Consider the following 12,961-nt stretch of genomic DNA (forward strand, 5'->3'; position numbering starts at 1 on the left):
CAGTCGAGTTCTATAAGACCTTCAAAGAAGAACTAATAACAATACTCCTCAAAGTATTCCATGAAATAGAAAAGGACAGAACTCTTCCAAACTCATTCTATGAAGCTAATATCACAGTAATACCAAAACCAGACGAAGATATATCAAGGAAAGAAAACTTCAGACCAATATCCCTAATGAACATAGATGCAAAAATTCCTAACAAAATTTTAGCAAATTGCATACAAAAACATACTAAAAAGATCACTATGATCAAGTGGGTTTCATCCCAGGGATGAAAGTTTGGTTCAACATTTGGAAATCAATAAATGTAATTCACCACATCAAAAGACTTAAAGTTAAGAATCATATGATTATTTCAATAGATGCGAAAAAAGCATTTGATAAAATACAGCACCCCTTCATGCTCAAAACACTAGAAAAATTAGGGATAGTAGGAACATAACATTGTAAAGGCCATTTATGCTAAGCCCACGGCCAACATCATTCTAAATGTAGAAAAACTGAAAGCATTCCCCCTAAAAACTGAAACAAGGCAGTGATGCCCTCTTTCACCACTTCTTTTCAACATCATCCTTGAAACTCTAGCCAGAGCAATTAGACAGTCTAAAGAAATTAAAGGGATAGGAATAGGAAAAGAAAAACTCAGACTATTCACTATTTGCCGATGACATGATTCTATATTTAGAGGAGCCAAAAAATTCCACCAGAAAAAAAGATATATAATATCCAAATTCCATAAATGCTTAATTCTGGCATTACTAAGAAAATGTAAATGCATTCTGGGTTTTAAGTAAATAAGGGGATTATTGTCAATGTTTTTAGGTAAAATAAAGTTACTGTAGTTATGTAAACAACAAAATGTAAATTTATATTTAAGAGATGCACATAAAAAGATGTAGAGGAGAAATTATCTACAATTTAAATATATTTCTACAACAAACAGATGAAACAATTATGGCAAAATGTTAATAAACATTAATTATTAATCCTGGTTCATAAATCTATCCTATCTTCTACATATTGAAAATTTTCATAAATTTAAAACCAAAACAACAAAAATCACTAGTACCTTAAATCTTTGCAAACATCCAATTTTTTCACAGACTTCAGCCTCCATTGACATCAAGTCATTCTTCTGTTTCCCATTTTCCTTTCTAAGTTGTCGTTCCATTTCTACTAAAGTTGTATATCGCCTTATGAGTGACTTTTCATTCACTTGCAAAACAGTGATTTTTCTACTATTTTCTGAAAGTGTTTTTCTCATTTCATCTGAATCCATCTGAAGAGCACTGAGCAAATTCTGCACAAAACACAAAAAATACTTGCTGAATTTAGCTATCCTAGCTTACACAATATTGTATACTGATGTTAAAAGTATAAAGTTACTCACATTATATTCTTTTACTTTTATAGCATCTTGTTGAATTTGATCCTCAAGTTTTTTTTTTTCCTCTTTTATTGTTTCAGATTCTGTTTTCCAGGTCTCCTTTTCACTAAAAAGGACAAAACAAGAAGAACCAAAAAAAAAAAAAAAAAGAAGAAAAAAAATAACAAAAAAATCCCACACATAATACATTAGTAAGACTATTAAAGTTTCTTTTTATTAGTAATACTAATGAAGTTTCGCCACAAAAAGAGCTAACTTTAGGTCATGGAAACAATGTTTACTTAAAAGAAAACATTCTGAATCTGATACACAAAAAGTTAAAGTTTTATTCAAAGAGGGTTTGGTCAGGAATTGATTTTTTTTTAGTTAAAGCAAGTTAACAAAGATATTTTATTAAGTTGTTAACTTCACTAAATTTAAATAAAATTAAATCTATTTTATTAAATGACTTATCCTTCTAAAGGGATACAACATTATGACTTAATTCAAGTCTGGATAAGAAGCATGCAGGTAAACCTCAAACATCAAGTGCCAAAAAACAAACTAAGCTTTGAAGCTTGGTTCAAAGACCAACGAGTTCTTGTCAAAAGGATGCAAAGTTAGCTTTAAAGGGCACCAATAGCTAAAGTTGAACCAAAAAGGAAATTACTACAGTTGAGACAATGTTCAATTATAAACCAAATTTTATAAACATTCTATTGAAAATAGAAAAGGATCAGGAAATTAACCAATTCTCAAAACTAATTCTGGAAATCAAATCTCAACATTCTCACATTTAGAATGCAAATATTAAAAATCATCAGACTTAAAAGAAGATATGTAAAGCACACGAAATTTCAGTTGGGAGAACTAAGTTCAAGAGATCTATTGTATCAATACTGGGGATTGAACCCAGAGCCATCTGACATCATTTTTCCATGCACATATATGAAAACAACACAGTGAAACCCACCACCATGTACATCCATAAGAATGGGATCCTAGCCGGGCTCAGTGGCACATGTCTGTAATTCCAGGGCTCAGGAGGCTGAGGCAGGAGGATTTCAAGATCAAAGTCAGCCTTAACAAAGGCAAGAAGCTAAGCAGTGAGACCCTGTCTCTAAACAGAATACAGATTAGGGCTGAGCATGTGGCTCTGTGACCGAGTTTCCCTGAGTTCAATCCCCTGTACCCCCACAAAAAAAGGGATCCTAACTAGAATAAAATATATTCCATGCTTTTATAATTATATCAAAATGTATTCTTCTGTCACGCATAACTGAAAGAACCAATGATTTAAAAAGACCAGCAGAGACTCCTGGTGAACCCAAGTCTGATCCCACATGAAAATCATCTCTGTGCAATAACAGCTCTGTGGCAGGATGCTAAGGTGACAATAAATAATTGAAATGGGTTAAAAAAAAAAAAAAGAATAAGATCTATTGTACATCATGGTTACTGAGGTAATACTGTGTATACTTGAAAAGTGTCAAGAGTAGAGTTCATATGTTCTCATCACACACAGACACAAAAGTATAACACACGTTAAACAGCTTGATTCATGCATTCCACAATTTATACATATATCAAAACATGTTGAATGCCTTAAATATACATAATTTTTACTTGTCAATTCAAAAAATAAAATGTACTAATTAATCAACTTTTTAAAAAGTGCTTAAGACACTGTTGCCTCTAAGAGACATTCTATAATCACTTATAATCTCCTTGGCTTAAACCAGTTATGGTGACATCAATTTTTTTTTTGTCACTGAGAGATTGAACATGTGACTTAATTCTGGTCAATAATATCTGAATCAAAGTTGGCCAGATGTTGCCCAAGTCTACTCACAAATAAGAATTAGGTAGAGAATGCTGCTCTTCTTCAGTAGACATGGTTTCATCTTCTATGAACTTTTGCTACTATTTTATAAACACAGTAGGAGATAACAACAATTTGTAAATATGATCTACCCTCCAACTAGCTTTGAATTTCTTGTTAGCTCAGAGGATAATTAATTATTCTTAATGTTTACATCACCTTTGATGTATAGAAATCATTCTACTGATACAGATAGGACAGCAGCGATAAGGATAAATATGTTAATTTCCTACACACAGGTACCAATAGTGATACAGTTGTTAAAAGTGACAACAGCTGATATTTATAAAGTGTTCATATGTGCCATGCACTAAACATTTTCATGTAATAATTCACTTTTCATAACAATACTACGAAAAAGATATTACTATCAAAATTCTACAGAAAAGGAAACTAGGACACTTCCAAATGATAAAGTAGCTTGCTCATGGTCTTACAACTAAAGAATATTGAAGTCTGGATTCAAACCAAGGTCAAACAATCCCAGGGCATGGATGAGCTTGTGATCACTAAAAGTATACCTTCTATCTAAAAACATTCTTGACAGCTATTACCAGTATGTTTAAAAAAAAAAAAAAGCAGAGTGGAGGAAAAAAGGCAGAAGAACAGAACAAAATATCTAAATTCTTTTCATTATGAATCAAAATAGACTATGAATATACTATGATTAAATTTATAAAGTTTTGCTAATACTTATACCTTAAATATTCTTTATATAATAGACTTTGCTGATGACGAAGTACTGCAAATTTTCTGTTATAGTCTTCAAGAGAATCCTCTAAATTCTTTAACTTCTTTTCTTTACTTTCTAGTTCCTAAAATATTGGTTTAGAAATAAGAATTGAAAACATAATTCAAGGAGATAATATGTCTAAAAAAGTACTATGAAACAGGTAAAATTACTTTTATCAAGTATGATGGTCACAGTAAACATACAAATTATTTGAAAGAAAAGTTACCTTCGAATACACACTTTCATCAGATACACAATAGTTTTAAACACACACTTCCATTCACTCAGTCACATACCATTTTGTAAAAATATATTTTCATACCTCCACTCAAATTATCTATCCTCTCCAATCATTTCATTTTAAAGATACATACACTGAGATTTCAAAAGATTACATAGCATACTCAACATCAAAAATACTCAGCGGCACTATACTTGGGTACCTCTAAGCCAAGGACATATGCCAGGTCTGGTGCCTGATATTTTTCAGATACAACATTTGAAGTTTGAGCTGTCTGATTCTAAAGGTCTTACCACTTCCATTGCTCTATACTACCTTAGGAATGAGAGTTCAAGTACTTGGTTTTTCACTTAGGATAGGTTTTCACATTACAAATTGGTGTTCCCTAATTTATCATAATGCATTTCATATATAGTGTTGAAAAACATGAATCTTATCACTAATAAAAGGACAATGCAATTTTGCCATTAGTTATTGATAATGTCCCTTTATTACAGAAGAATAAGAGTGCTATAAAGAAAAAAGTACTATGAATTTAAAAGTAATGATACAACATGAATTACAAAGCAATGTTCTGATAAGTAGTGAAGGTAGTCCCTACTCAGCTGACAAGAAAAATTCTAATATTTAAGAAAAGATTATTTTGTATCAAATACAAAAATAAATATTTGGTAATTATAACTCGTTATCAAAGAATGATTTAAAACACAGTGATACTTATAATCAAAATCATTTTAATTGATTTTGAAAATATTTTTGTAAATATATTTGTAGTATATGTGATGTTAAGGGTATTCAAACTTCAAATGAAATAATGAAAAGCATTTCTCATTAGGCCACTCATTATGCCCATGACAGATGGCAAAAGTGAAAAAAATACAGGGCAAGTAGTATAGCACAGTACCCTTTCTACCGGTATCCTTTCTAACTTGCTAATGGATTTAATAATTTACAGGGTGAGGGGAAGAAATAGGTTAAAAAAAAAAAAAAAGAAAAGAAAAAAGAAAAAATTTGGTTCAAAAGTTTTTCTTGTGAATAACACCAAAAAAGGAATCAGGACACTTAAAAGAGGTTTAACAGACTTTATTCTGGTGAATTATTTCCTTAACCAGCAATAAATATAAGTACTACCCTTATTTACATATCACTACTTTACAGCAGCTGCTTGGTATACTACAAGCCAATCATATTTCATATGAATGACACACTCATACAAATAAGATGTGAACATGTTTCTCATGCAGATGAATGGAATGAACTACTTTTACATAAACTATTCTAACATAATAAACCACTAGTAATATATATCAATGTTCTGAGAGCTCAAAGGAATACATGAAGATTAAATTAAGAAACATACTACCAATGATATTTGTGATTTACATGTAAAATTTTCAGTACCTGCAGAAGATGTATTAAATATTCATTCTGAGAATTAATGATATTGGCACTAGATGGTGCTATCCCATCAGGTAAGTCTACTCCTTTAAAAACAACATTTGATCCTTCTGATTGTCGTAGAAGATTGGTTTCTTTCTCAAGATGATCAATCTGGGAAAAAAAAAAAAAAATCCAGAGATGAGACCCATGTCTTATAGCCAAATTGAAAATACTAAATTATACATCATGTTTTTTTAAAATAGGTAAGTGAATACCAGGACTAACAAGAATGAACAAAATCATCCTTTTTTATTTTTTATTTAGAAAAGCGTAAGGATAAGATAAAATTTTTGTGTTTTTATATAAGGCACTTATTTTACATTTACTTTTATAAGAAAAATCCAGTTTTCTTAATTTTCAAAGAATTAACTCCATGGACATTTTCTCATAAAGTAGCCTCGGTGGGTAGGGAACCAAACTTTCCTATTAAACCTATGTTTTCATGCTTAGTATTTTCTTTCATTTAATAAAATTCTTACCTTTAAATTTGCTTTTGCTAATTGCTGTGAATAATTTATAGCCTCCTTCCGAGACTCCTTAAGCTCCTGTCTTAGTTCTTCATTTCTACCAGTAAGCTGATCAACTTGGGCTTTCAAATGTAGACTGGCATCAAAGATTCCTTCTGCATTTTTTGATTCTATAGCCTAGTATATTTATATTTTAGAAACATAAGAAAGAAAATCATAGGAAATAAAAATTTACCTTTAATACAACTGACATTTAAGCATTTTTCTAATCTGATTGTCAAGTATAGTAATAAAGTATGGTATTTCAATGTCTTATTTATGAATTTAAATTTATAAAACTTCAGTTTGATATTATCGAGCACGGTCATTATTTCATTTTAACATATAACAACATCTAGTTAATAGATTGGCAAACTAGAAAAATAACCAGAGAGGATTAAGATAACTGGTGTTCAAATATTAGCCACAAGTCTTTTACCACGTGATTACAGAACAAAGCTTTTCAATGCAAAACAAGCTTTCAGAACTGAAAACAGAGACAAATAAGATAAAATAAGTAAAACAATCTAATCTATTTGGGAGGGTGATATGGTATTTAATCCAAGGCAGTTGATTTGTAAAAGCTAGCTTTTACACAAAAGAGATCAAAGCAAGCCATACAAAGTAGTAAGTTATATTAATTCAAAGAAAATACCAGGAAGATGAAAGGTAAAAGACAATACTATCTTCTTAGTCATCTTGGTACCATGCTATGTACATGTACATAGGCTTTTGGTAAATGAGACTGAATTAGATAGAGGTTTGGGGTACTGAACAATATCCTGTACAACAGAGGTTGAACTGAAGTGCATAAACCAGAATTAATGTGATCTAAAGAGTCATGATTTCTGAGGGTTTCTTAAAGGATGTATTAAGTATTTGTAGGTGACTTATGAATGTCAGAAAAAAAGTACAGCAATCCAGAATACAAGTCTATGGAAGCAGAAGTCCGGGGGAGAAGGTCCAGAGATTCTCAAGAGAAACAGAAGGTAAGATTTCCTGGGGCTATTCATTCTGTTTTTATTTGATCAATATGTAGAATTTCCCATGGAGAATGAAGCTGAATCGAGAATACAATATCAGTAATGGGTAGCACCACAAAAGAGGATTACATTAAAAAAAGCATAAGTAATCATTCAGACATTCGTAATAACAGAGACAAAACAAAGTCATCAACAAGAGAAGTTAGAATCTGAAAAATATAAAGGGAATCAACTTATTTGCATAAATTATGTCAAATGATTTTCTAGCCTTGGGAAGCTATAACATAATCAGTGTCACTCTTGCTCTCTGCAAACAAGTGTGAGAAAGAATTCAACTACTGATTGATCACGTTTTTAAAAAGCAATTAAGTAAATAATAATATTTTTCTATTTAAATGAAGTAAAATTTAAGGAAACAATTTAATAAAATATGCTACATAAATTCAGCTCGTGTATTATATTCAAGTTTATGTAACTGTGCAACTCATAAGTCTCCATATAGTAAATATAAATAGAATATTATTTAATGGCTAAAATTCTTCCTATAGTAATGGATAATATTATATAACACTTCTAGGTTTGTGGCATAATTTCCTAATAGATCCACATTCTTCCATAAAACAAATTAATCTAAAAAGGTAAAAGTTCTAGAACATGAGGCTCTTTCCACGGGGCGATCCAAGATGGCAGACTAGAGGGTGACTGCATCTCCAGTTGCTCCAGAACCCAGGATTCAAGAAGGGGAGGCATTGAGAGACGTGGACTAAAATAGAGCCACGGGGTGAGTCTCCCCGACCGGGTGAAGCTCGGCTTGGGCGGCAGGCCCGGATAGGGACGGCTTATCAGAGTAGGGTAGGGCAGCTAGAGTCTCCCCCAGGCAGCCCTGCGCACTTCTGCAGTGGGCTCCTCCCACACGGTCAGGATCTCCAGCTTCTTGGAGCAGGCCCCCCAGTGAGAGCCTTTCTGCACAGAACCAGCTCCAAGTCCCTGAGCCAGTGCAGTGAGCTCTGGCCCGCAGGCAGCTTCAGGGACCAGGACAGGGCAGCCAGGGACTTCCCCAAGCAGCCCGGCACCCTCCGGTGGGAGGCGCCTTTCAAGGCTAGCTTCCCGGAGCAGACCGCCCAGTGAGAGCCTTTCTACACAGAGCCAGCCACAAGACCCTGAGCCAGTGGAGACGTCCGACCCAGAGCAGCCTCTGGGACCAGGGCAAGGCAGCCAGAGACCTCTCCAGGCGGCCCTGCCCCCTCTGGCTGCAGTCTCTTTCCACAGGGCGATCCAAGATGGCTGACTAGAGGGTGACTGCATCTCTAGTTGCTCCAGAACCCAGGATTCAAGAAGGGGAGGCACTGAGAGACTCGGACTAAAATAGAGCCACGGGGTGAGTCTCCCCCACCGGGTAAAGCTCGCCCTGGGCAGCAAGCATGGATATGGGTGGCTTATCAGAGCAGGGCAGGGCAGCTAGTCTTCCCCAGGTAGCCCTGCTCACTCCGGCGGTGGGCTCCTCCCACAGGGCCAGCTTCTCAGAGCAGACCCCCAGTGAGAGCCTTTCCACACACAGCCAGCTCCAAGCCCTGGAACCAGTAGCAGGCTGGGAGCAGCTTACTTCGGAAGCACTGCATTATCAAGTTCCTACATGACTTCAGGCTACTGAAGGCTGTAAGGTGATACATTGGAAATCTACAGGGATACTATAAGCCAATATAGGAAATCTGCAAAATCTCAGAGTCCCACTGACATCAAACCAATATGAGAAAACAAGGGAAGAAAATGTCCCAAACAAACCTAGATACTATATCAATAAAACCCAATGACACCATAGCAGAAGAAATGTCAGAAAGGGAGTTTAGAATGTACATAATTAAAACAATCAGGGAAGCAAACGAGGAGATAGATGAAAGAGAAATGCAGGCATTAAATGATCACACCAATCAATAGTTAAAAGACCAAATACAGGAAGCAAAAGATCATTTCAATAAAGAGTTAGAGATACTGAAAAAAAAAAAAAAAAAAAAAGAAATCCTTGAAATGCAGGAAACAATAAACCAAGTTAAAAACTCCATAAAAAGCATAACCAATAGGATAGAACACCTGGAAGATAGAACCTCAGATATTGAAGACAAAATATTTAATCTTGAAAACAAAGTTGAACAAACAGAGAAGATGGTAAGAAATCATGAACAGAATCTACAAGAATTATGGGATATCATGAAAAGGCCAAATTTAAGAAATATTGGGATTGAGGAAGGCTTAGAGAAACAAACCAAAGGAATGAACAATTTATTCAATGAAATAAAATCAGAAAATTTCCCAAATCTGAAGAATGAAATGGAAAACCAGGTATAAGAGGCTTATAGGACTCCAAATATACAAAATTACAACAGACCCACACCAAGGCACATTATTATGAAAATACCTAACATACAAAATAAAGACAGAATTTTAAAGGCCGCAAGAGAAAAGAATCAAATTACATTCAGGGGCAAACCAATAAGAATATCAGCAGATTTTTCAATCCAGACCCTAAAAGCTAGAAGGGCCTGGAACAACATTTACCAAGCCCTGAAAGAAAATGGATGCCAACCAAGAATCTTATACCCAGCAAAACTTACTTTCAGATTTGACGACGAAATAAGATCCTTCCATGATAAACAAAAGCTAAAGGAATTTACAAAGAAAGCCGGCATTACAGAACATTCTCAGCAAAATATTCCATGAGGAAGAAATGAAAAACAACGATGCAAATCAGCAACGGGAGGAACTAGCCTAAAGGAATAGCCAAATAAAGGAGAAACCAAATCATGTCAAAAAACAAAAATGAGTCAAATGACTGGGAATACAAATCATATCACAATCATAACCCTGAATGCTAATGGCCTGAACTCATCAATCAAAAGACATGGACTGCCAGATTGGATTAAAAAGAAAAATCCAACAATATGCTGCCTGCAAGAGACTCATCTCATAGAAAGAGATACCCATAGACTAAAGGTGAAAAGATGGGAAAAAACATACCATGCACATGGACACAGCAAAAAAGCTGGAGTATGCATCCTCATTTCAGGTAATGTGGACTTCAAGCCAAAACTAGTCAGGAGGAATAAAGAAAGACATTACATACTGCTTAAGGGAAGCATAAATCAGCAAGACATAACAATCATAAATATCTATTCCCCGAATATTGGCTCATCCACGTATGTCAAACAAATCCTTCTCAATTCCAGAAATCAAATAGACCACACAACACAATACTAGGTGATTTTAACACACCTCTCTCACCACTGGATAGATCTTCCAAACAAAAACTGAACAAAAAAACCATAGATCTCAATAACACAATCAACAATTTAGAGTTAACTGACATATATAGAATATACCATCCAACAAAGAACAAATACACATTCTTCTCAGCAGCACATGGATCCTTCTCTAAAATAGACCATATTATATGCCACAAAGCTACTCTTAGCAAATACAAGGAGAGATACTACCTTGTACTCTATCAGATCATAATGGATTGAAATTAGAAATAAATGACAGAATAAAAAACAGAAACTTCTCCAATACCTGGAGATTAAATAATACACTACTATATAATGAATGGATAACACAAGACATCAGGAGGGAAATAAAAAAATTCTTAGAAGTAAACGAGAACAAAGACACATCATATCAAAATCTCTGGGACACTATGAAAGCAGTACTTAGAGGAAGATTTATTTCATGGGGTGCATTCAACAAAAGAAGTAGAAATCAACAAATAAACGACTTACCACTACAGCTCAAAGCCCTAGAAAAAGAAGAGCAGACCAACACCAAAAGTAGTAGAAGACAGGAAATAGTTAAAATCAGAGCCGAAATCAATGAAATTGAAACAAAAGAAACAATAGGAAAAAATAACAAAATAAATAGTTGGTTCTTTGAAAAAATAAACAAAATTAATAAACCCTTAGCCACACTAACAAAGAGAAAGAGGGAGAAAACTCAAATTACTAAAATTCGGAATGAACAAGGAAATACCACAACAGACACGAGTGATACAAAACATAATTAGAAACTATTTTGAAAATCTATACTCCAACAAAACAGAAAACCTGGAAGACATCAACAAGTTTCTAGAGACATATGAATTACCTAAACTGAACGAGGAGGACATACACAACTTAAATATATCAATTTCAAGCAATGAAATAGAAGAGGTTATCAAAAGCCTACCAACAAAGAAAAATCCGAGACCAGATGGGTTCTCAGCCGAGTTCTACAAAACATTTAAAGAAGAGCTCATTCCAATACTCCTCAAAGTATTCCATGAAATAGAATAGGAGGGAACCTTCCCAAACTCATTCTATGAAGCCAATATCACCCTGATACCTAAACAAGACAGAGACACATCGAGGAAAGAAAATTTCAAACCAATATCCTTAATGAACATCTACACAAAAATTCTCAACAAAATTTAAGCAAATCGCATACAAAAATATATTAAAAAGATAGTGCACCACAAGGAAGTGGGTTTTATCCCAGGGATGCAAGGTTGGTTCAGCATCTGGAAATCAATAAATGTCATTCACCATATCAACAGACTTAAAGTTAAGAATCACATGATTATTTCTATAGATGCAGAAAAAGCATTCGATAAAATACAGCATCCTTTCATGCTCAAAATATTGGGGTAGTGGGAACATTCCTTAACATTGTAAAGGCCATCTATGCTAAGCCCATGGCTAATATCATTCTAAATGGTGAAAAACTGAAAGCATTCCCTCTAAAAACTGGAACAAGGCAGGGATGCCCTCTTTCACCACTTCTATTCAACATCGTCCTTGAGACTCTAGCCAGAGCAATTAGACAGACCAAAGAAATTAAAGGGATACGAATTAGAAAAGAAGAACTCAAACTATCCCTGTTCGCTGTTGACATGATTATATATTTAGAGGAACCTGGAAATTCCATCAGTAAACTCTTTGAACTCATAAGTGAACTCAGTAAAGTAGCAGGTTACAAGATCAATGCTCATAAATCCAATGCATTTTTATACATAAGTGATGAATCTTCAGAAAGAGAAATTAGGAAAACTACCCCATTCACAATAGCATCGAAAAAAATAAAATACTTGGGAATCAATCTCACAAAAGAGGTGAAAGACCTCTACGATGAGAACTACAGAACACTAAACAAAGAAATTAAAGAAAACCTTAGAAAATGGAAAGATCTCCCATGTTCTTGGATAGGCAGAATTAATATTGTCAAAATGGCCATACTACCTAAAGTGCTATACAGATTCAATGCAATTCCAATTAAAATCCCAATGATGTACCTTACAGAAATAGAGCAAGCAATTATGAAATTCATCTGGAAGAATAAAAAACCCAGATTAGCTAAAGCAATCCTCAGTAGAAAGAGCGAAGCAGGGGGCATCGCAATACCAGATCTTCAACTCTATTACAAAGCAATAGTAACAAAAACGGCATGGTATTGGTACCAAAATAGACAGGTACATCAGTGGTACAGAATAGACGACACGGACACAAACCCAAATAAATACAATTTTCTCATACTAGACAAAGGGGCCAAAAATATGCAATGGAGAAAAGACAGCCTCTTCAACAAATGGTGCTGGGAAAACTGGAAAACCATATGCAACAGAATAAAATTAAACCCCTATCTCTCACCTGCACAAAACTCAACTAAAAATGGATCAAGGACCTCGGAATCAGACCAGAGACCCTGCATCTTATAGAAGAAAAAGTAGGTCCAAACCTTCAACTTGTTGGCTTAGGATCAGACTTCCTTAACAGGACTCCCATAGC

The 12,961-nt window shown here is 34.4% G+C and overlaps 1 protein-coding gene across 1 annotated transcript in view; it reads right to left on the minus strand.

Annotated features, from left to right (window-relative positions):
- CEP290 (centrosomal protein 290) overlaps positions 1-12,961 on the minus strand; it is a 108,549-nt gene that overhangs the window by 68,860 nt on the left and 26,728 nt on the right. Inside the window, exons 20-24 of the mRNA XM_079139213.1 lie at positions 6,145-6,309; positions 5,627-5,776; positions 3,951-4,066; positions 1,394-1,496; positions 1,073-1,303 (exon numbers count right to left, since the gene is read on the minus strand). Coding sequence (XP_078995339.1) covers positions 1,073-1,303; positions 1,394-1,496; positions 3,951-4,066; positions 5,627-5,776; positions 6,145-6,309 — 765 coding nt within the window. The remainder of the gene's footprint in view (positions 1-1,072; positions 1,304-1,393; positions 1,497-3,950; positions 4,067-5,626; positions 5,777-6,144; positions 6,310-12,961) is intronic.

The sequence above is a fragment of the Sciurus vulgaris genome, assembly GCF_902686455.1.
Source record: "Sciurus vulgaris genome assembly, chromosome: 5".
NCBI lineage: Eukaryota > Metazoa > Chordata > Mammalia > Rodentia > Sciuridae > Sciurus > Sciurus vulgaris.